This window comes from Myotis daubentonii, chromosome 17, assembly GCF_963259705.1.
Source record: "Myotis daubentonii chromosome 17, mMyoDau2.1, whole genome shotgun sequence".
NCBI lineage: Eukaryota > Metazoa > Chordata > Mammalia > Chiroptera > Vespertilionidae > Myotis > Myotis daubentonii.
Window position 1 is genome coordinate 42,061,102 of NC_081856.1, and position 25,349 is coordinate 42,086,450.

Here is a 25,349-nt window from a genome sequence, read left to right on the forward strand (position 1 = left end):
ACTCGAGTCAAGTTATATGAGGATCATTTTATTGTAATCCCATCGGGCAATTTGTGACTGTGTCTTTAACTTAATCTGAAGATGAAGGCGAAATTCTTAAACTTGAGACCCAAGCCCAATACTCCCCTCCCTCCCCGCCCTGCGGCTGTGTCATGAAACTGGTCTGCAAGTCTTCAGGGCCACCCGCCGACAACTTCCTCACCAGGCACAGGGTCCCTTAAAACTAAGGCACAAAAAGTGGTTGCTTTTTAAAAAATCGCCTCTTTATTTTTTAGAAACCCCGAAGTGTGGCACCGACCGCACCCTTTCTATCATTTTCCTGGGAATTTAAATGACACTGTTTTATCCTACGCACGCATTCTTTTCTTTGGAAGACAGCAGCTCTCCTAGGAATCTCTTTTTCTATTCCCTCTCCCTTTCTTGGATCCCCTGTAGCTCTGGAAACCACCCAACTGATGATGTCACCAGGAAGCAAGTTGGGGCTGCAAAAACAGCATCCCATTGTGGTCATCTGCAAGTCCGCCCAGCTCTCCCCCACTGTGTCCTTGTGTCCTGCGCAGTCAGCAAGACAGAGTCACCTCCATGGTCCCTGGGACCTCCCACGTGGATAACGTATCTGCACTCTTTTCGTTGTCTTCGACTCTCCATGAAACAAACTAACCAAACAGTCCTGGGGTGTTGGCGTCACATAAGCCAGTTACCCCGCTAGCCATTCATCTGTGAACATTTTGAAAGATAATGCTCGACTGATTGCTGCTTAAGCAGACTCCCTTCCTGGGTCATATTCTCAGAGCCTGTCTTCAGGGCAAACACTGCGCTGATCTTAATAATTAAAGCACTTCCTGCCAGGATGCACTTTTTGTTGTAGATTGTCAGTGTTCCAGAAAATATAGATTGGTCTAGTCATTACCCTGCCCCCGCCCTGGATCGGCCATGAAGCCAGGACCATTTTTCATTTGATAGCTCCAAATATTTGGTTTCTCGGGGTTAATAATTAGATGCTCCTTGCAATGATGCTTAAAAAAAACAAAAACAAAGAAGCAGCAGTGGGCATGTTAGATCAAATACCCATGGAAGAGGTAAATGGACAGATGTAGAATAATATTCACTGGAAGAATCTTATAACCACGTTCAAGATTTTATTTTGATGAAGATACAATTGAAAAGCTTTATGAATATCTCATCTTAAATTGTACGTATGATTTGTTAAATATGCCAACCCAAAACATGCTCTTTTTTAAAAAAAAATTTGGGGAGGAAGTCTTCAGACATGTATGGGGCCAACAACCCTACCCCTCTCTGGGACACCCAGGGCCTCACCCTCTTGGTGCTCTGCAGCGACCCCGGTGTGAAACCACCGAGCAGCCAGGTGTACTGAGAAGTGTACAAACAACAAGTCAGAGCTGGGTTCCCATTCTGCCTCCAGCGATTACTAGCAGTGAGACTCAGAGGAAGTTACTTGACTACGTTGTGACTCCGTTTACTCGCAGAGCTTTTGTGAAAAGGAAAAAATACCTGGTTTTACCAGAATAAATTTATAGTAGACAATACTAATCCCCATCCCTCTGAGATGGTGAAAGTAAGGCCTCAGGTTGATGTAATATCTTCAGGAGAGGACATAAGTGCTCCCATAAGAAGGAGCCCTTGGCATTTTGTGGTGAGCAATATGGGGAGCCCTGACCAGTGCCCTCCCGTACTCACCTTCTCGTCCTTCAACCTGACTGCCAACTGCCACTTATGTGCAGCCACCTGAGTGGCAGTCACTTGACATGTTCACCTCTCCCTCTCCCCAGGGTGATGAGGGGTCAAAAGACAGGTGTGGCTGGTGCCACCCTCTAGAAAGAGACAGGAACCCTCCCCCTGTGGGAGACACTAGATACACGCAAATGGTCATGAAATGGTCTTTAAAAACAACCTCACCCTCGCCTTTGACTATTTTTGAGATGTATTTTCATGTGGAATGGGCAAAGCTTTCCTTACAGGCCTCGTAAAATTTCACATTTGCCTATTTATGTTTCCCACGGCTGACTTTCGTGAGCGAAGACCTGTTTTGACTTTATCCAGCACCCACTGTGCCACGCCCACACCCTCTGTGCTTCCTGACCCATCTGCCACATAAAAGGCTTGTCCATGGGGTAGGTGCTCCTTTCCGAAGTCCATCTTTCTGATGCGAAAGACTGCGAAGATTAATAAGGATAGTTGTAGCAGTGGGAGGAGATATAAGCTTTTGCCAGACTTTCAGAGATAGTCACAATGAGTCAAAAAGTAGAAATGAATTCGGATCCTCTGCCTTGGGTTCAATACTGGGTGCTTCCCCTTCTCCCTGCTCCCCCATCTTCCTTCTAGTTTCCTGCGCTTCATCAGGGTTATGGTTTCTGGGTTTCTCCTATCATGGCTTTTCTGGCTTTTACTACCAATCCATTCTCTTTGACATTTTTCTGTTGTTGTTTCTTTGTAATTTCCTTTCAGTGCTTTTACTTGTCTCCTTTACCGACACTGGCATTATTTCTTGCCTTCTAATTTCTCATCTCTTCCATAAAAGGAATAAGCTTCATTGTCCCTGACCAAGTCTGTCTATTTTTTGTTCTCTGTGGGCTTATGCTGAAGCTCTGCTTAAAACTGCCAGTGTACACTGGGTCCTGATAAAACCATAGAAAGTGGAGAACCCACCCCAAAAATAAACAGTCACTTCCTTCTGGGAAGGGCCATTAGCAGTACAACCAATGCTTCTTTCATCAAAAGCTATGAAAGGCAAACCATCTTCATCCCAGTCGAGTACCATGAAGCTGGCCTCCTATGTTCAATCAACAAACATTTCTGCAGTCTCACAAGGCCAGGCAGTATGAAAAGTGATGAGTTCAAGACCCCAGCTGGCTTGGTGTCTGTTCTTGAGAAGGCACATGAGCAAACAAATAATCAAAAGACCCATCACTGACTCCCTTTCTCCCACTATTCCCACCCCCTTTCCTGCATCATTTTTATCCATATCACTTATCACCACATGACACGCCCTATATTTTACCATGTTCTTTTCCGTTTCCCCCCAACTGGAATGCGAGCTCCACGGCGAAGAGATTTTCATTTCTTGACTTCTGGCTGAATCCCTGGTACTGAACATTGCCCAGCTTATGAAGGGTTCAAACATATGGGCTGAGCGAAGGACATGCATATGATGGGTTCAAGATCAGGAATGTGGATAAAATGCTAAGGAATTACAGGAATCCACAAGAAACGAAGGGTGTGTGTGTGTGTGTGTGTGTGTGTGTGTGTGTGTGTGTGTGTGTGTGAAGATCAGATTCAAAGAGAAATTGGATGTTTTGGAAGTGATGTAAGTAAAATATCAAAGAGTTCAGAAGAGGCTTGGTCATCTGGTGCTGGGTTGAAGATCTGAAAAGGAGGGGAAGATGTAACATTTTCCACCCTTAATGCTTATTAAAGTGACCATTCCTGAGTTGTATCAGAAATGCTTACACTTCATTTGGAAGAAGAGGGAATGAGGAGCATGCTCAGTGCGTCCTTAGAACACAAAAGGAAATCCAGGTCACAGCAGTCAGAGAGGCAGGCAGGAGGGGCTTAGAATTCAGGTGTGGGACGTTCAGGTTTCTCTCCAGTCTCTGCAGTGTGACTTTGAGCATGTTACCTTACCTCTCCGAGCCCTGCTTCCTCGGAATATAATAATACAGATCTTGTAGGGTTGTCTTAAGAATGAAATAAGAGCTTGGCCAGTGTGGCTAGGTTATTAAGCATCAACCTATGAACCAGGAGATCAGGGTTCCATTTCTGGTCAGGGCACATGCCCTGGTTTCGGGCTCAATCCCCAGTAGGGGGTGTGCAGGAGGCAGCCAATCAAAATGATTCCCTTTCATCATTGATGTTCCTATTTTTCTCTCTCCCTCTCCCTTCCTCTCTGAACTCAACAAAAATGTATTTTTTAAAAAATTTAAAGAATTAAATAAGAAAATTAGTGCAGAATGTTGAACACAGTGCCTGACTGTTAAGCCCACAATAAAAAGGTGGCGATTCTCATAGTAAGGTCACAGGAGCAAAAGACAAAGCTCCCGGCAGCCGATCCATGATTCTCTCTCATCACTGATGTTTCGCTCTCTCTCCCTCTCCCTTCCTCTCTGAAATCAATACAAATATGTATATGTTTTTTAAAAAGACAAAGCTCCTGCATGTTGCTAATTTCCTCGGCCTTTTATTCCTGTACAAATTGGCACTGAACACAACATAAATTAGGCACCAATCAATATTAATACCTCCTCCTGTTCCCAACCTTCCCCAAGCCTAGTACACTGAAAAAAGAGAGATCATCGCCTCTTTCTTTCTCCTGCTACTGAGGAGCCGTGATAATTTTCTTCCACTCAGAGATGGTTACCTGGGTGACTAAGTCATTATACTGTTCCTCCCTCCTCTTCACACACACACTCCTTTCTTACCTCCCATTACTTCTGCTAAAAAGCTTTCAGTAGAAAAAGTTAATCTACAATTTTCCAAGCTGCTATTTGAACATTATTTCCTTTCCTGAATGCATGAGAACATATTTTTTAACATATTGAAGAAAACACCTTTTCTCTAAGGGAGAGGAAGGGAATAAGAAGGAACATGTGAAAGAGAAAGAAGCAAGGGACTAGAAAGTAGGAAAACCAGCGGGATCCTCTGGGTCTACTGGACTTCCTGGGGGTTTGAACCTGTGGAGATGGACCTCTGAAAGAAATGGGCCCCATGGCCAGGCTTGGCTTCTGGGTCCTTAGCTTCCCTGCTTGGTCAACTTGAGCCTAGATGAAACTTTGGACCCACAAGATAAACCTGAGGACTCTCACTAGGTTCTTTTGCCTGTTTCGTTTGAGTCCTTGCTGTTACCACATACTAAAGTGAACCTGGGCCCTAACTGGTTGGCTCAGTGGATAGAGCGTCAGCCTGTGGACTGAAGGGTCCCAGGTTCGATTCCGGTCAAGGACATGTACCTTGGTTGTGGGCACATCCTGGGGTGGGAGGGGGGAGGGCTGGTATGTGCAGGAGGGAGCTGATCAGTGTTTCTCTCTCATCGATGTTTCTAACTCTCTATCTCTCTCCCTTCCTCTCTGTAAAAAATCAATAAAATATATTAAAAAAATAAAGTGAACATGGTTGTTGCTGATTTTAAGCAAACAATCAAATAATTGGAAGAACAAGACAGTAGGATTGCTTTATGGCAAAGCAAAAAAGTTCACTGCACAGGTCACTCCATCTTTTGGGACTCAGTGCAAGGGAGCAAAATGATGCAGAAAACTCGCTGTAGGCGACGTTGGGTAGCTGCATAGCTTTTTGGAATGTCATAAAAGTGCAGCAGACAGATCAGCCTGTGGGGTGTGACAGCTCCTGCTGTGGGAAAAATAAGCTGAATGTGTTCACGGTTTACCAAAGTTAACCTTGGAACTGAGGGGCAGGTCTTGGAGGTTCCGGTCCACCCTTATCTTTTTACCCACTTTTAGAAAGAAGGAATAACCATCAGCATTGTCATTTTGAAACTCAAAGGACAGGCTCTTTAAGGAATGAACGTGGCTAGATCGCCGGTGATGATTGGATTTCCTGCAAGGATATTGGGTAGTAAAGAGCATATTGCCTCTTCAGGCAACCACAGGGCCTATGGGTCCCCCTGCTCTCTAGATAGCTCAGTGCAGTCGGAGAGAAGGACGCCAACAGCTCAGTGTCCTGTGGGATACAGCCTGAGCAGGCTTTCCACCTCGCCTGTGTATTTAACATTTGAGTCTTTCAAAGCGGGAGTACTGAGTTTGTTTGCCCCCGATCAAAACGGTACAGTTTACATCAGCCACCTGTGCCTTGGGCTGTGGTGACCCCCCTGGCTGGCCTTGGCAGTGGCAGCTAAGGAGCATGGTTGGTCACTCCACAAAAAGGGCACAAGCCATTGGCAACTTATGCAGGAAATAATTGGCCTAGTCGAAGGCAGCTGTGGGTTAGGCGGAAAGAGATTCTATCCCAACCAAACGCTGTCTATTGCTGGCAGTGCTATCCTAGTCATCAGAGTTATCTTTAACCTCTCATCTTCATACCTGACCAGTTACTAAGACTTGTCAAGACTTCTCTACGATGATGTCTGCCAGATTCCTCCATTCCTCCCCTCTGGGGGCAGACACACGTGAGTTGCTCAGAGCTCTCTTCAGCAAACGACTCTCTGGCCAGCTGTGGGAAATGCCCAGCAGCCTCCAGCTGTCAGCTCTTTCAGGACCTGCCTCCGCTTTTCAAGTCCCGGTCACCCTCATCTTGGGGAATGAACAAGGTGGCGGTGCAAAGGCCTAGCCATTTCCCCTCAGGCAAGGCTCTTCCTACAGTGATCTCTGGGGCAGAGCTCCTCACGGGGCTGGCTGGCTGTCAAGTCTGATCGCCTTCCGACTGCTCTGCCTGCCCAGTTCTGCTTCCTGCCCTTTTCCTTATAACTCTTACCTTCCAATAACCCTTGTGTACTTTCAACTCTCTCTCAGGATCCTCTGCTTGGAGAACCTCACCTGCAGCAGCGGGTCTCTTTCCTTGCCCTGTAGGATTCCACAACTAGACAATTTCATTGCCAGGCAGTTGTGTAGTTTGAAAAAGTCTCCCAAAATCCTGCAGTCATTCCAGAGATCCTGATATTTCCTACTAGGGACTTTTTATCTAGATAGGAGAGGTATAAAGGAAAACACAAATGGTGTGCTCAAAACTCGAATAGCCATTACATGAAAAAAAAGAATGAAAAATGGATACAAATGACCAGGTTTTGGCTCAATAGTGGAATTTCTTTTTTCTTTCACTTTTTAATAACGATTAGAAATACTCAGCAATAGAATTAGTTGCCGCCTGAATTAGGAAACTCTAGTCACTGGGCTATTCAAAAAAGCTGGATTCATTGAATAATTGGGCTGCATGAATTCTAAAGTCCAGATTCTATTATTCTAATGAGATTATAGCATTCTTTACTTGCTGCAAGTGATACAAAGAAAACTGCCTTTGACTCTAATAGTTCACAATCTAATTAGCGGGGCCCTGTCTCAAGTAGACCTCATTTAAAGTTGTACTCTGTATAAGTAAAACTGTTTGTAATACCATCCATGCAATAGTAAAGTTGTATACTCATCCAATATAGGAAGTCTTAAAGGCATACTTAAAAATGAGAGCTGAGCTACACACACACACACACACACACACACACACACACTAGAAGCAGGTGGGCCCTTGTCGTTAATTCCCTCCTCCTACGGCAGGTTTGGAATTCTTTGATGTTCAGATCATGGAATAAGAAGCCTCTATTTCCTTGAGGCAGGTAGAGGCCAGATTAAAAGGAAAAAGCTTGTGACACAGGGAATTTTGATTTTTGAAACAGTAATCAATATTGTAGTTTGAAAATTAAGAATGTTAAGAGTTCAAAGGTACAAAAGTAAAGAAAAAAATAAAGTTATAAGGTTTATATTCAGACTTATTCATTTCTTTTCAACATGTTCATTTAAAAATTAGAGATATTTTAACATATCAATATCCATTCTCTACACTGGTCCTTGGGAATTTTTTGATACTTTTTAATTGAATGGAATAACCAATTGAAACAAGTCAGCTTCTAAATTCTAGGCCCTGTAGGGGAGAAAAACCTAGATGTGGTTCAAGTTTATATGTGTTACAATTCCAATCATTTAGATGAATAATATCTTCAATGATGTCTGCAGGCGTAGCTGAGGGCAGGTTTAAGACAAGGTTGGTTTTAGATTAGGTAAAGCTTAGAATGCAAATAAAAATAAAGGTGGTAGGCAGGCGAGTGTAGTGGTTAAATTACCAGTGTCAGAGTCTGGCTTTGGTTTGAATTCAAGCTCTGCCTTTTACTAACTGAAGAATCTTGAGCTAGTTGCTTCACCTTTGTGTCTCTGTTTTCTGTAAAATAAAAATAAGGAAACCTACCTCATTCATGTTAGTTTTATGAGGATTCATATATAAAGCACTTAGCACACAGCTTGGCACATAGTAAGTGTCCAATTAATGAAAACATTGTATAACAAAATGTAACATTAAAATAAAAACCCTATCACAACGATCACGTCTCATTTTTAAGTGGTTAACTTAAGTTGTAAATTAGGAAGACTGAAATATGAGAATAGTTTTTCTTACTTATGGAAACTTTACTATGAGCCAAGCAGAGATGAGAACACTTTATTTACATATCACTAATTTTCACATTCTATCTGGTATTATTATCTCTATTTTATAGATGAAAAATCTCAATATCAGAAAGTCAGAGAGGTTGCAAGTGGTTCTACAACCCAATCTGTATTTACTATGTTATATGGCCTCTAAGAGTTGTGATGCAATCAAATTAATCTGTAAATAAATTTTATATATTTTAAACAATGTAACCAATTGCTGACTTCCGTGTGGTTTCTGTGATGTCATGCAACTTTTGTTGGAATTATTTCCAAAGATGAAGTTTATTCTCTTTGAGGTGGCACATTTCACTGATGTCAACAGAATTCGCCTTTTATTTTAGTGAAATGTGCTCTCGTGGTTGATTTACACAAAGTAGAAGGATTGCCCTGTACATGAGTAAGTACTTTTACACCTTTCACGATGTGATTAACTTGTTCTCCTGGATTGGCATCATAGGTCTTAGAGTGCCTGGTGGACCCTGGTCTCAAATCTACTGGGTTGAAACGAAAAGCAAGATAAAAGATTCCACTGCCCTCCATCCCTCTCTTAATGCCACTGCACTTCTGGGTTTGTGGCATGCTGATGCTCTTCCTAGAAGATGCATGCCATCTTTTGCAACAGAGAGAGGCTTTTCATAGTTAGAGGAAGGAATGATCATCTTTAAGAGGGCTCAGAAAACTTACTAAAAATAGTTACTCACTAAATGATAACATGCTGACCTGAAGAAGGTAAGTCCTTCACATTCCATTAGCAATATGACCACCAAAATATACGTTTGCTTTGATTCACCAAAGGATGAGCAATAAGCACTATGTTTTTTCCCATTATTCTGTTATTTTCCCTCTTATAAGCCACTTAGTTCTGTACATGAAATCCAAATACAGGCTGGGGCAAAAGTAGGTTTACAGTGGTTTATATGGAAAATAATACAGTAATCTATGATAATAAAAGGGTAATATGCTAATTAGACTGGATGTCCTTCCTGACAAAGCTGGGGCGGAGGGAAGCAGCCTGGGTCCCGGGTGGCTGCCAGCAGCCAGAGGAGGGAAGCCTGGGTCCTGGGTGCTGGAGGGAAGCCGGTGCCAGCAGCCGGGGAAAGGAAAGCCTACCCTTGGATGAATTTTTGTGCACCGGGCCTCTAGTTAATAAATAATAGTACAGAAACAAACTCTGTGTTTTGCATCCTCACAACTGTAAATCTACTTTTGTTCCACCTTGTATATATACCAAATGCATTAGAAAAGTTGTTCTCTCAGATATATATATATATATATTTAAATATATTTTATTGATTTTTTTACAGAGAGGAAGGGAGAGGGATAGAGAGTTAGAAACATCAATGAGAGAGAAACATCGATCAGCTGCCTCTGCACACTCCCTACTGGGTTTGTGCCAAGGTACATGCCCTTGACTGGAATCGAACCTGGGACCCTTGAGTCTGCAGGCCGACGCTCTATCCACTGAGCCAAACCAGTAAGGCCATATATTTTTTTTTAAATGAGGAGTGACTTTTGTTTTCTTGATGACCTAAGAGCCTTTGAAGCTGGGAAGAACCACTTCAGGATTCCTTTGGAGAAAAACTCCCTCAAAATACTTATTTGGTAGTTTTTAAACACACAACTAATAAGACAAAAAAATAGGAAAAAGGATAGCAAGTAAGCACATGAAAAAGTGTTCAACATCTTCAGTCACTAGGGAAATGCATTTTAAATCCACAATGAGATAGCAGGAACACCCTATTATGAGTGGCTATCATCAAAGAGACTGACCATACTAAGTGTTGACAAGGATGTAGAACAATGGAACTCCTGTACATTGCTTGTGGGAATGCAAAGTAGTACAGCCAATTTGGAAAAACAGTTTAGCCGTTTCTTTTAAAATTAAACTACACTTTCTATACAATCCCTTCATCTCACTCCTAGATATTTACCCAAGAGAAATGAAAGCATAAGTCCACACAAAAACTGGTATGTAAGTGTTCATAGCAATCGTATTCATAATAGCCAAAATAAAAATATATATATATAGCCAAATGTCAACTGCAAGTGAATGGATAAAGACATTGTGATAGACCCATCTAATGGAATATTCCGTAATGAAAAGGAATGAATGAAACAGACCCACACAAATATGCCCAACTGGCTTCTTGGCAAAGGTGCAAAAGCAATTTAGTAGAGGAAGGATAGCTTTTCCAAAAAATGGTGCTAGAGCAATTGGACATCCATAGGCCAAAAAAAAGAACTTCAACCTAGAGTAATAACAATTTTAGGGCTATTGTATGCCACTATTGGTTAGGGTTAGGTCTGAGTGCAAATGACAGAAACCCCAAATTATCAAGAACTTAATTACACATAAAGTCCTATTTATTAAAAACAACAATAAAAATGCCATTTAGGGCAAGTACAGCAGTTTCCAGAAGTTGTAAAACTACCAGGCTCCTTCCGCTTTGCTATTCCACTTTCCTTGGTATGCCTCCTCGGTCCAGAATGGCTGTCCAAGTCCTCACTGCGTCCACATTCAGGCCAGCAGAAAGGGGAAGGGACAGAGCAGTGCTCATCCTTTCTCTTCATGGACTCTTCCCAGAACACATACATGCAACATCTCCTTCCATGTTTTGGCCATCACTTATTTACAAGGCCACCTAGCTGGGTGGGCAGAGAGAAATGTGGTCTTTATCCCAGGTACCATTGTACCCAGCTGAATATCAGAACATTCTATTCATATTCCTAAGAAAAAGGAAAGAAGATGTATTAGACAAAACTTGCAGACTCTTCCGCAGGCCACATGTGTGGTCCAGAAGTGTCTTTTTTGTTTCCTTCTTTCTACTCTCGGCACCTGTTACATCTGGTATATAAATAGCTATTCCATAGACATCTGTTCGAGAATGAATGAGGGTGGAAGGGGACCAAGGGGGAGGGAGGTATGGAGGGCATCTGTAATAATGTCAACAATTTTTAAAAAAAGAATGAATGAATGAAAGAATAAATGTGGTCTTTCCAGAACCCAGATCCATCGATGGTGTTCTGTTTTCCTAAAGACAATGAAAACAATACAGGGGGATGTTGAACTTTTCACTGACATCCCTGAATCCTTTAATCCTGGTAGCATTTATGTGCCCTTCTAGAAAGGCCCTTGAGGTGTTCCAGCGAAGAACAGTAGGCTATCGTAACCAGGGCATCGCCATAGAATGCGCTGTTCATTCTATGTCTCTGCGGCTGACATTAGGGTCTTTCCCCCATTTAGTGTCCCCTTCACTCTAGGTCAAGTACAACACCCACTGACCTCTGATTCTCACCGTACCCTAATGAAACAACCAAGCCTTGTTTGCTGGCAGCACAGGGTTAATTGCTCCTTCTAAAGCTTGACCTTCGTACTGTTGCTAATCCCTACACTCTCATATCTACAGATGCTGCATAGCTGATATATTTTAACTTACCTATGCCACTTGCGTGCATAAGCTATTGCTAGCTGCCCTGCTGTGATAGGAAAGTCACAAAAGGAAAGTGGCCTCATCTTGTAAATTGCTTAGGAAGATCTTTTGACAAATGGTGGTTTTGAGAAACAGTTCAACACATGTGTCCTTCACTTCTACTGGCCACGTACCCATTGAAAATGTTCCTACAGTTGTTATTTATTCATCTTTTAATTGTCCAAGCTTGAAGCCTACTGACTATATTAGCCTGGCTGAAAAATCAATGTTTAACAAAGAAGTGAGGCATTAACTCTATGAAAGTTAATCATATCAAGCAACACACATCTGACTTGCCCAGAATAACCATCTCATGTCCTATGGAGTTGAGTGGGTTTGGTTTAAATTTCTTTCCAAGTTGCTGAAATATTGAAATATTTCAGGGATTCCTGAGGGTTTCAGGGCTAAGAAAGTGTGTGAATGAATTTTTCCTAAAAAATAATTTCAAGTTGAGAGCATTTGTCCCTGAGGAAGGACCAGGGAAACTAGAGTACAGAAATTCTGCTTGTAGGTCCAGGAAAAAACTTATATCAAGTCCCAGGAAAACTGCCAGAAATTCACATTGCCCTTGATTCCTTTTCCAGATGCTTGTTTTGCTAGAGGGGGGAAATTTTTTTTTAATGTCTTCTGATATATATGCATGCTTATTATATTTTAAACACTTAATGAATTCCAAATGTTCTTTTTGCTTATTCATGGGTACTCAAGACTGAAACGCAGGCCAGAAAGGGACACCTTCTTCATCTGACCTTCCCACTCCATGACGGCCACTGGTCACTTCTGAATTGTAAATGACGTGCTTTTGAAACTGTGAGCTCCCAGCTGCCTTCACCTGCCTCAAGCCATCATCACGTGGCGGCAAGCTCCACTGGATGAGCAGACACGGCAGTCCCTGCACCTTCTTTCATTTTTCTTTGTATATATGAATATTTCTCATATGAAATTCTTCCTGAATGCAAACAAAATTTCTGGTATTCTAAACCAGCATTTTCAAGTCTGTGTCACTCATCTCAATGTTAACTTCTATTGACCTTCAACAAATAGTAACATATTTGTCTAGCAAAATGGGTTTATTTAGAAACAACAAAGAATCGCAATCTGGGACATGTGGTCCAATGGCAAATCACCTGCAAATCAGGAGAAACAAAGGGGAGAAATGCTCTTTTATGAACTTGGGAGGGGCTCTTGTAAACGAAGAGTCCATTGGAGGAAACTGAAAATTCGCGAAGTACAGTGACTTTTCACTGGTTGAGTTACGGCCGGCTCCCCTAGACTGAGCTGGTCCTGAGCAAGGAGGACTCTTTTCTTCCTCCTGCTGAGACAGTGAAGTAGTATCACTTCCCGTGGGAGACCAAGGTACATCTCTTCCTGTCGGACCAGTAGTGTGTGTTGAGTGGCACATGCTTCAGAGTTCCCTGTTAGCCTCCCAAATCAATTAATTAGGTTCCTGTTTATTAATTTTCACACTTCCAAAAGCTATCCCAATGCTTAACAGCAAATTACAGTCTTTGCTTGCAAAATATGAAAATACAGTACATTAAAAATGTAATTGATCAAGAGAATGATGAGACAGACCACAGACTGGGAGAAAATATTTGCAAAAGACACATCCGATAAAGGACTATTATCCAAAAAATGTACAAAAAAACTCTTAAAACTCAACAGTGGGAAAACAATCAACCAGATTAAAAAGTGGGCCAGAGACCCCAACAGACATTTCACCAGAGAAGACACACAGATGGCAAATAAGCACATGAAAAGATGCTTCACATCATTGTCACCAAGGAAATGGAAATTCAAACAACAAAGAGATACCCCTACAAGCCTATTAAAATGGCCCAAATCCAGAACCCTGACACCAAATGCTGGTGAGGATGTGGAGCAATAGGAAGTCTTAGAGCAAAACGATACAGCCACTGTGGAAGACCGTTTGGCAGTTTCTTACAAAACTCAACATTCTCTTGACATCAAATCCACCAATCATGCTCCCTGGTGTTCACCCAAAGGAGTTGAAAACTTATATCCACACAGAAACTTTCGCACCGATGTTTACAACAGCTTTATTCATTATTGCCAAAACTGGAACACAACCAATATGTCCTTCAGTAGGTAAACTGTGATATATCCAGACAATGAAATACAATTCAGCACTAAAAATAAATGGAGGAAAACCATGAAAAACATGGGGAAACCTTAGACCCACATTATTACTAAGTCAAAGAAACCAATGTGAGAAGGCTACATACTAAATGATCATAACGATGTGACTTTCTGGAAAGGGCAAAATGATGATGATGAAGACAGTAAAAAGATAAGTGGCCGCAGAGACAAATAGTGGAGCAGAGGATTTTTAGAGCAGGGAAACTACTCTGTATGACACTATAATGATGGATATATGTCATCACATAATTGTTCAAACCCATAGAAGGTACAACATCAAGAGTGAACCCTAATGTAAACTTTTACTTAGGATGATATAATGATTTGTGAATGTATTTTAATAAAATATTCCAGTCAATTTTAACAAATCAGTTTTATCAGTTTTAACATATATACCACTCTGGTGGTAGATATTAAAAATAGAAGAGGCTATGCATGAGTGGGGGCAAGAGGTATATAGAAATCTCTGTATCTTCCCCTCAATTTTACTGTGAACCTAAAACTGCTCTAAAAAGTAGGTTTTACATAGGTATGTATGTATTTATACTGGTGCTTAAGGGTTAAGATATTTAAATGGTGCCAAACTAAGATGCTTGTTACAACCTTTCTCATCTTCCCATTATAATATCATGAGTTTTTGAAAATTAAGAATCAACCACTTGTAAAAAAAAAAAAAAAAAAAAAGAATCAACCACTTGTGAGAAGAATTGCCACTGACTACGGAGCAGAGGAGGCTAAACCAAGAAACTTTATCACAAATACTTTATCCTCTGAAAAAAGAAGAGCAAAGTTGGTAGGAAGAAATTGAGCCCTCAAAGTGTTATTCAATCAAAATCTACAAATCCCAGGAGAAGGCGCAACAAGAGCACAGAAGGCCAGGGAGGCAGAGGTGGCTGGTTACAAAATGGGTGGCTAAATGCGTGGAACAAGGAGCTGCAGATAGAGCAGCGTGCGGAAGCGTGCCGACCAGCCCAGGGTGTTCAAGTTTGTAGTGTTCCCATTTATCACAGCGGATTCAAAAAGAATCACAGACAGTCTGCGGTTCTTGACAACATTAATTCTCTTCACGGCAGACAACTGGACAATGGGTCAGGGGAAGATCGTGTCATGGCGCCTGCTCAACAGGTGATAAATGTAAATGTCTGCGGGATTCCAGAATTTAGGCAAGGGGGCGTGTATTTGCACGCTCCTGAAACTTGAGAACTATCCTTTTTCAAAAGGATGGCAGAAAAGCAGAGGACATTTCACCATCAGCTGACTCTGAGACTGGAAGGAACGTCCCTCACTGACATGTGTTAGGAAAATGAACACGATCACAACATAAGAGCTACCCAAAATTCTAAGTACAAGAAACAACGCTTTCCAAAGACTCCAAGGAAGAACACATAGATTTGAAGATGCTTTACTATAGGAAAAGAACACTTGAGGAAATGGCTGTGTCCTTAAAAAAAAAAAAAAAAAAAAAAAAAAAAGCATGTGAGGAGGTATAGAGACCCCCCCTTACGCGCCACCCCCCCACCCCCCCCCACAAAAAGAAAAAAAAAAAGTGACCCAGAAGTTAAGAATGTAAAGAAAGTAAATAATTTCACTTTGGAATTAGAAATGCCATTGGACGCAAGAAAGCAAAATCGACTCATTGATAATCAAATCGTTTATAGGATGAATATGAGTTTTTTCAGGGGATCTTCCCCACCTCTCCATGGACAGTGCTCACGGGTCAGACTTCCAAAAACACGCTTTTCTCACCTTTATTAGCTCTTCCTTCTCTGTGCTGCACTGTAATTGCATTTGGTGCCTTTCTCTGTCCCTAGACTTTCGGGCTCCTTCAGGGAGGGACCATGATTTTTGCACTTTTATCCCATAATCTAACCAGTTGGCCCTCATTAAGGGTTTGATGAATGTGTGAAATGGGAGTTCAGTCGGTTTGGCTTTCTTATTGGCTTACATTTTTGTTTTTTTAATCAGCATGCAGAAACCCAGTCTGTCACTAAAGTATCATAGAACATAGGCTAAGGTCTGGAGTAAGGGAATAGAGTTTAAAGGTATGGAATGAAAACGAAACAAATTTTTTTTTAAATAAGGCTAAAGTAGTAGACAAAGGAATGAAGATGGCATAAAGTAAATAGTACATTTTAAAAGTAAACATTGTAGAATTAAGTGAGGAAAAAATTACTTTGCTAAGGTTATTCTAGAAGTCAACAGATTAGCTAAGAATACTTAAATTGCCTTTTATCACAAGATCAGATTACCTTAATTTCTTTTATTTTTTCCTCTTTGTTTTTTCTCCTGTCCCATTTTCTTCTTTAAAAAAAAATCTTCACCATGTGTTGGACTTGCCAATGACATCTATGGAAATCACAGTGCTAGGTATCATTAACAGATAAACCCTAAATCTCAGTGGCTTAAAAATGGAAGTTAGCCTTAGTTGGCACAGTGGATAGAGCGTCTGCCCTCGGACTGAAGGGTCTCAGGTTTGATTCCCATCAAGGGCAGGTACCTCGGTTACCGACTCAGTCCCCAGCTCTGGTCCGGCCCAGGTGGGAGGCAGCCAGTTGATGTGTCTCTCTCACATCAATGTTTCTCTGTCTCTCTCCCTCCCTTCTACTCTCTCTAAAAAATCAATGGAAAAAATATTCTCCGGTGAGGATTAATTTAAAAGAAAAGGATGCTATTCCTCAATAAAGTCTAAAATGATTGGGACTGGCTTTCATAGACTTGCTGAAGTCTGGGAATTCTGAAAGTCTTAATTTTATGGTCCTACCCTCCTATAAATCTTGAAATTATCTCCATTCAGCTGGCAGACAGGGTTCATCCAGGGACCCCAGGGAGGTACAGAGAGATTTCTGTGGACCAGGGCCACAGTGGAGCACATCACTTTATATCCTAGTAGTTAGCTCAGCCACACAACCTCACCTAATTGCAAGGGAGCCGTGGCTCTGATAGGGAAAAATGGGTTTGGTGAATAACTCATTTGCCCCTGACACAAATCCCAAATTATTCCAACAATAGATCGTCATGATCTCGAGCACTATAAGTAGCCCTCTCCTTACTTTCTCATTTATCCTTGCAATGATCTGATGGACTTGGATGTTAATATAGTACATCCAATTTAGTAACCTAAGGTCACGGAGCTCTGAATAACAATGCAAGATTTGTACCCCATTCTGACCCCAAAAGCCCACTGTACTATGCTGTATTTCTTCAATTAAATCATGTTTAAGTGAGATTATAACCTGACTGAATTGTGATTCAACTTAAACGATCACGTAACTGCCACACACCGGTAGAGTCCATCCTTTGTGACGGTTTCCCAGTTGAAGTGATGTTTTTCCAGTTGGAATGATGGATTTATACTAATTCACCTAAACTCTTTCCCATTCTCCTGTTTAGCACAGATCTGAAGGGATCACTGCAGCCCTGGTGCAGGAAAGGGGCGATACACATTGTCTCATCATTTACCTCTCATCAGTGCTAACAGACCACCACAAATTTGCATTTCAGAGTGAACATACGTATACCTCACACTTTAAAAATACATTTTCAATGTAGTTTCATTTTATTTTCACAACCCTTTGAAAAGAAGACATCCAAAAAATCCACTTACAAATGAATAATATTAGCTGTTACTTTGTGAAAGCATTACATATATATCTACACATTATATATATATAAATTATAAAGTAATATATGTGGTATATATAACTTCATTTAATCCTCAATGCCATTTAATGAGCTAAGTGTTTTTATTACCAGTATTTTATTGATGTGGAAACCAAGGAACAGGTTAAGCAATTTAACTGAGGCACCAGGCATGAACAGTAAAGGAAATAAACCAGGGCAGGTTACTAGTGAAAGTCGCCTGTAATTTTCTCAAAGTTGGCCTGGCTGGTATTGCATGAGCAGTGGTTAGAGCATCATCCCACGCACCTTGGGGTCAGGGCACATACCCAGGTTTTGGGTTAGGTCCCCTGAAAGAGTGTGTATAGGAGGCAACCGATTGATGTTTCTCTCTCACATAGATGTTTCTCTCTCTAGAATCAGTGAAAAACAACAACAACATATCCTTAGGTAAGCATTAAAAAAACAAATTGTCACAAAGTTCAAGTTCATAGGTCCTATTTATTCTTTGTTTTGCCATTATCCTTGTCATGTATTATTCCTCTTCCTCAAAATGCTTACCACTTGGGGCTCTCATGACAGTCTCTATTTTTGCTACTTGGCAACTTCATTCATTACACCTTTATTCCATGAGCATGTTGATTTGAGTATGTAAAACCTAATCGCTCCTATTATTTCACTAAAAACGTGCCTTGCTATTGAAAGCATGAAGCAAAAAAAACAAAACAAACAAAAAATCTGTTTCTTAAGCTAAATCCACACGTTATGGAGAGAAATCCTTAATTTACTCTTAAAAAACAAGAAAGCATATATTCTATACGTTCACATATTTGAGATATTAAAGACACATCAATTTCCGTTCTAAGAAAGATTTAACTTCATATCTTCTGTCAAATTTTTGGTGCATAACACAAAACTGGAGACAACTTAAAAAAAAGAAAAAGAAAAGAAAGCTCTTGAAATATTAGTCATTTTAAGTGACTCACTCTCTAAAAGAAATTATTTGGGGGGTCAGAGAAAGGTGGCTTCACTATCTCAGAAATCAAACCCTGATCAACTTGTTCATCCATTCAGTCTACTACGCATGTGCCGAGGTGGAAACTGGGGGGAAATAAAAGCACCGACGTTGAACTGGTCACTGGAAACGCTCCTCCTGGCCTCTCCTTTACCATCTAAATGCTGGAACTTAAGGAAAAAATGTAACTTGTACAACAGTCTTGCGGCTCAGTGTGTCCATCAAACAACAAAGCGCTGGGAGCGGGGAGGAGGGGGGCCCTTCGCGCCTGCCGCCGGCACTGCCATCGTCCGCAGCGCTGGAGGCTGAGTCTTTGGAGGCTCCTTCGTCCAGTCCGCCTACAGCGGGCCCCTGGCAGGTGCTCAGCAAAGATGCGTTAGGAAAACCGCTGAGGCCCAGACGGCCTGCCTGCCCTCAGGGCGGCGGGGGTTCCGAGTTCTCCCGCTTCCCACCACAGGCTCTCGGTGCCTCTGGCGCCTGGTTGCGCAGGGCGTGCGGGCGCTCACCGGGTCTGCGCTGGACACCGCGCGGGGGAGCGGGGCAGGGACCTGCCACCCTGCGCGAGTGGGGCTTTGAACTTCCCCCAGCGGCCGGGGTGGAGGCACTACCCGTGGAGGCTGGCAGGTCTGTGCGGCACCTGCAATTTCCGCCCTTCTCTCCCCCCTCTTCCTGGCCTGGGTCCGGCCCGAGCCCGGCCAGAGGCCACCCCCCCTCCCCCCCCACCCCCCCACCCCCCGACGGCGGGATCGGCAGGGGCCCTGGGAACGACCACGTGCCTCAAATCTTGTTTCCAGGGGGGAAATAGACAACGATCTGTATGTTTTAAATCACTGGACGTGAGGTCTTCTGGTGGAAGTTTTATTTGGGTATTAAAATCTAACCGACGAGAAATGAGTCGGTGCGCGGGGCCTCGAGGGTCACCCCAAACCCTCCCTCCAGAAACACGTCTTTCCCGCTCGCGAGCAGGAGGCGTTCGGGACGGGGCGGTGCCTCCTCCCTGGGCTCCCCTCCCGCCCCCTCCGCTCCCGGGCCGTCTCCCCCCCGCTTCGCGCCCACCCATTGTCCCCTCGCAGCTGTCCCTGCGCGCAGATCCCCGGCTCCCGATTGGAAAGCCTGCCCGTCACTCAGCCCACACTCCCCATTCCCGGCCTTAAATGGTCTAAGGCCGAGTTCCGGGAGCAGCAGGTAAAGCCGCGCGGCGGGAGGGAGGAAGGGCGGGGCCGCGCGCCCAGGTCGGCCCGCCAGGCGCGGGGAGGGGCGCGGGCAGCCGCGGGCCGGGGGGGAGCGTGCCCCAGGGCCCCTCCCTCACCGGGCAGGACCGCGCCCTGGCGCCCCCCCTCCCTCCCCAAGTCCCGATCATAATGCCCAGCTGCGGAGCCACTCGTTATCCAACCCCCCGACGGCCTGGGGGTCAGTTACCGCCGCGAAGCACCGAGGGCAGGGCAGGGCGGGCCGGGCCATGGGGAGGGAGGGGGGGGGATGTGAAAGGTCCCGGATGTTGCTGAACCAGAGCCCCTTCTCGAGGGAGTGACTGGCGCAGGCGCAGGCCGGCCCGGGAAGCTGGGGTGGGGGTGGGGAGACATTTCCTCCTCGCAGGTTGGGACTAAGTGAGCCGGCGGAGGCTGCTGGGGCTCGAGGGGAAGACGAATTTTGGGGGAAGTGGTGGGGCAGGCGGGGGTGGGGGGGAAGGAGTTTCCCGCCCCGGCGCACTCGGGGCTGCAGGAGTCGGAGGCTGAGCGGGGAGGGAGGCGGGCTGGAAGCGGGCGAGGGCCCGTGCTCCTCTGCTCGCCCTCTAGCGCGGGGAGCGGCGGTTGCGCTGGGCCCCCAGAACTGTGGGCACCAATCAACGGTTGCCATAGCAGCGTTTGACGTCATCGTGCGTGTGGTGCCCCTGCTGCCGGGGCTGGTGATTGGAGGAAACCCCGTGTCTGCGGAGCGGCTGTAGCCTGTGAGCAGCGAGATCTAGGGACAGAGTCTCAGCCTCGCCGCCGCTGCCGCCCAGAGACTGCTGAGTCCCCGTCCGTCCGCCCGCCCGCCCGCCGCCACCCACTCCGGCCACAGGTAAGGCACCGGCCGCCGCGCCCTCGCCCCGCTCCTCGTGCCCCAGGCCGTCTTCGGAGGGCGCGGGCTCCCGCCCCGCTCCGCATCCCCTCGGCCCCGCTCGCCCGGAGGCAGCGGCGCGGGGCTGAGGCGGAGTCTCCAGGCGGAGACGGGCGGCGGCTTTCCTTCCGCTGGGCTCGGGCGGGCGGCTAGCGGCTGCCTCGGGCGACTCGCTTCCGGATCGGCGCCTCGGCCCCGATCGGCGCCCGTTCCTGGGTCCCTCCCGGGGGGTGGGGGGTGGGAAGGGCGCCCACACGCGAGATCCCCGGGGACCTGCCCGGCCGCTGCTCCCTGGGTGGCGGAGGCACCACCGGCCGCGATCCGTCCCCCCCGCCGCCCTGGGCCTCCGGGGTCCCTTCCCCCGCGCGCCCGCTCCCCCTTCCGCCGGCGGCGCCGCGTGTTGCAGTGGCGCAGGTGAGGCCGCCCCCTCCCCGGCCCCCCGCCCGCCCCTCGGCGCAGCCTCCGCGCCCCGCGCTGCGGCACCCCGCCCTCCCCCACCCGGGCGGCGGCTGGGCCGGGCCTGGGGACCGGGTCCCGTGCGGAGGCCGCCCGGGGGCGCCCGCCAGGTAGACGGGGTGCGGCCGTGCTCCGCGCGGGGGTGAGCGGGCCCCGGGTGGGGCTCGCCTGACACCTAGAGCCGAATTTCCTGGGTTCCAGGGGGGCCCTCGAATATTCCGGGTGGGGGATGGGACCGGCCTTTTCTCCCGGCGGATGGGGGCTCCGAGGCCAGGTAGGGGCGGGGCGGATGGCAGGGCGGCGGGCGGCCCTTCGCGCTCGCCTCCCGGGCCTCGGCGGACTGGAGCCGGGGGGTCCCCTGCCCTGCGGGGCGGGGAAGCCGGAGCGTAACAGCCGGCGGTGGCCGGGCTCGCCTGGGTGTGGCTCCGGCTCCCTCCCCCACCGGCTGCAGCTGTCGGGCCCTCCCGACTGGAGCCCCGCGGTGTCGGGTGGCGCCGGGGACGCCGGTGGGAGAGTGGGGTGTGTCCGGGGCCGGCGGGCCGCGGTCCGGCCTCTGCCCCCGGGGCGGGCGGCGGCTCCCGGGTCCCCGGTCGAGGGCGAGAGCGAGGGCGCTGCTCCGCCCTCCCGCCCGGTGGGGGAAATTCACCCTCGGCGGTAGGCTGGGCTCCTTGACACGGATCCGCCATGACAAAGGGAGAGTCGGGGGCTGGTGCGGAGGCACCCGCTTGGGCGGAGCCAAGGAGGGGGAGGCCGCCGAGGGCGCGGACCCGCGGGTGTGCGCTTTCCAGCCGCGGTCCGCCGGCTTTCCGTTCGCCCGGCTGGACGTTTGACGGCGGTTAAGGGTTAAATGGGTGCGGCGAGGCGGCGGGGCGCTGGTTGCTCTGAGCAACCCAGCCCACTTCCCCTTGCATCCGAGCGGCGGGCGAGGAGCCTGCAGGCTGGTTCTAGGTGACCTGTCGTCGGAAGCAGCGCTGGTCAGAGAGGGTTTTTGAGTTCCTGGGGTGGGGGTGAAGGGGTTATGCGATCACAGATGTTAAATAGTTTTCAAATTGAACCACTCTACCTTGTTTCCAAGCTGATTACTTGTAGGAATATTGGGGACCTGTTCCCGATTTTTTTTTTTAAAGTATTGTAGGATTTTCCTGGGAAGATACGGTATTGGGGTGACAGTGAGTGACAGTGGCTCTTCTGTTCTCACCTTTTAATAATTGCACTTCAGACCGTATATTTTTATTTAAAGTCATTTCTTCTGTGAGATCACTGTATGTTTTAGTATCTTTTTGTGTTGTTTTGGCACTTTTCAAAAGGACCTAAGGGAAAATATAACGAGGGTAAATTGAAAAGTCTAGGGAGCTTTAAAATGAGAAGGAATTAGATGGGAAGTCATGGTTAGGGCAATTAATTTTGACTATTAGAAGCAGAACGAAGTAATTCTATATTTAAACTGGAACAATGACATCAGAAGTTCTGGTCACCCTGGAAGCACTTCATATGTAAATTTTAGTGTTCACAGTAAGAGTGGAAGTTTGAGGATATATATTTTAAGCGTATATGCATATAACAAGGTACAGCTAAATGCGACTTCAGGATCAGTTATTGATTATTTTGTATTTAAAATATATTAAAACAAGCAACTTGGTCATTTCTTCCAGAAAACTGTCATTCTGAGGTGGGAGTAATACCAACTAAAATTTTAACTTAAAACCTCCTGAAAAGAAATTAGTATTATGAAAGTAAAAAGACATGAATTACACATTAAACTGATATGAAGTAAGAGAAATGTATTGTTCTTCATAGGCAGTGTTTCCATTAAAGAAAAGCTGCTTAATTTTTGATCACTTAGTGATATTAGAAACTGGAGTTGAAATTTTGGCCAAGATAAGGGTTGGTTTTAAGGTGGCCTCTGTGCTTTGACCTTTATGTGAAATTAGGATCTTCTGAACAAAAATATGGTAATTTTAATTTTGCTGAACTAATGTTAATGGCTTTAAATTTCCCTCTGTATGCCATTTTTAATTTTTCTATTCTGATCAGTGTGTGTGTGTGTGTGTGTGTGGGTGTGTGGGTGTTGTGGGTGTGGGTGTCTGCATTAAATTCCTCCAGTGAAGAATCTTCCAGAGGCAATTAATCTTCCATAGTCAGTTAAATTTGAAGTGTTAAATACACATTTTTTTTAAACAAAAGATATAATTTTGAGTCTGTTCATTTTGATGGAAAAAATATCTAAATGCTTCTTTTTTTCTTTTTTTTTTTCTTCTGCAGAACATCCAGTCATGGATAAAAATGAGCTGGTGCAGAAGGCCAAACTGGCCGAGCAGGCTGAGCGATATGATGACATGGCAGCCTGCATGAAGTCTGTAACTGAGCAAGGAGCTGAATTATCCAATGAGGAGAGGAATCTTCTCTCAGTTGCTTATAAAAATGTTGTAGGAGCCCGTAGGTCATCTTGGAGGGTCGTCTCAAGTATTGAGCAAAAGACAGAAGGTGCTGAGAAAAAACAGCAGATGGCTCGAGAATACAGAGAAAAAATTGAGACCGAGCTAAGAGATATCTGCAATGATGTACTGGTGAGAATCAAACATTCATTCTAGCCTCACTGTACTATAGGGTTCCTATAATGAATATCAATTATGATACTGTTAATATTTTTTTCTTTTAAAAATTGAGTGTTCAATATTTGAAGTCTTCAGGGTGTCACACTAAAAGATGTTAAAACAATTGTAGTTAAGTTTGCATAAAATAAATGCAATAATTTCAGTCACTCCAAAGACACTATAAAATAGACTGTGGTAGTGTTTTTTTCACTAACTGAAAAGTTTAGTAGCATTACCATTTCAGTTATGGTTGGAATATTTGTAGTATTTCTAGAGCTAATTTTAAAAGATGTACATATGTGGATATAATAGCTTTACATATCTTGGTGTTTGTTTTTTTAATTCTTACCAGAGGATATGTTTTTATTTTAGAGAGAGGGGGGAACATGTATGTGATAGAGAAACATGGATTGGTTGCCTCCTGTACATGCCCCCACTGGGGACTGAACTCCAAACCTAGGTATGTGCCCTGATCAGGAATTGAACCCACAACCTTTGGCTGTATGGGACGATGCTCTAACCAACTGAGCCATTTGGCCAGGGCTACATATCTTGTTTTTATATAAAAGAGATGTAATAGTAGACTTAGTGTAGACATACTACCTACCCTTCCCTGGGTTGGCCATCATAATGTTAATATGAGTCAGCCATGCAGAAAACACTGGCTTCAGTTGCTTTTACCTCTTCCTGAATTTGTGTTGGAATTCAACTTTGAACACTGACAACCACAATAAAAGGTTATGAGCAACTCAAGCTTGATTTTTCCAGGTTCAATATCTACTGTGTTGAAGCACTGCTTCTCTATCAAGCTTTAAAGATATAATGAACACTATAGACTTTTGTTAAAGTTCTGATGGTATTATTATTTTACACTAGTCTTTAGTTGCTAATGGAATAGCTTCACTTCCTAAATTATGAGTACATTTCTCAAATGGTCTTTTTAAAGAACAATATTTTTTATCTTAATTAACATGGACTCATGTGGTATCTGCCTTGGGTGCTTTTTTTTTTTTTTTTTTTTTTTTGCTTTTATTTGAAATCTTTACATTGATAGCTGTCATTTCTGAGATGAGAAAATTCCATGATTTATCGAGGCTAAATGACAATGCCTTTCTTGTGACTGATTTATCTTATTGCAAAGATAATATTTAAGATTTAATAATAATCATGGTTTTCTATAATAAAAAATGTGTTGGGCATTCTCTCCCTTGCCCTCTTTACTAACTAGTTCAGTGATGGCGAACCTATGACACACATGTCAGAGGTGACACGCGAACTCATTTTTTTGGTTGATTTTTCTTTTTAACAAAGAAAATGTATAAATATATAAAATAAATATATAAATATATAAAATAAATACCAAAAATATAAGTCTTTGTTTTACTATGGTTGCAAATATCAAAAAATTTCTATATGTGACAGGGCACCAGAGTTAAGTTAGGGTTTTTCAAAATGCTGACATGCCGAGCTCAAAAGGTTCGCCATCACGGAACTAGTTAGTACCTGTGTACATGTTACTCAATTTTGTCATTCTGGTGGTTTTCCTCCGATTATTACATCTGCTAGATCAAGTCATTTTTATTTTGGTTTCAAAGGGTTTGTTACAAGTTATAATTTCCCTTAAAACAAGTCAATTTAGTATTAAAGGGGGACATGGTAACATTTACCTTCTACTAACAAGCTTATTTGCTATTCCAGGTAGGTAGGTATTTGCATATTTTCCACACTGGATAAAAGCTGGTGTGAGGATTTTCCTAGGAAAAGCCTGTAG

The 25,349-nt window shown here is 44.5% G+C and overlaps 1 protein-coding gene across 1 annotated transcript in view; it reads left to right on the forward strand.

The window, feature by feature from the left end:
* The first annotated feature begins 20,146 nt into the window (after positions 1-20,146).
* The window catches only part of YWHAZ (tyrosine 3-monooxygenase/tryptophan 5-monooxygenase activation protein zeta), a 28,848-nt gene continuing 23,645 nt past the window's right edge, over positions 20,147-25,349 (forward strand). The window contains exons 1-2 of the mRNA XM_059672059.1: positions 20,147-20,489; positions 23,247-23,551. Coding sequence (XP_059528042.1) covers positions 23,258-23,551 — 294 coding nt within the window. The 5' untranslated portion in view covers positions 20,147-20,489; positions 23,247-23,257. The remainder of the gene's footprint in view (positions 20,490-23,246; positions 23,552-25,349) is intronic.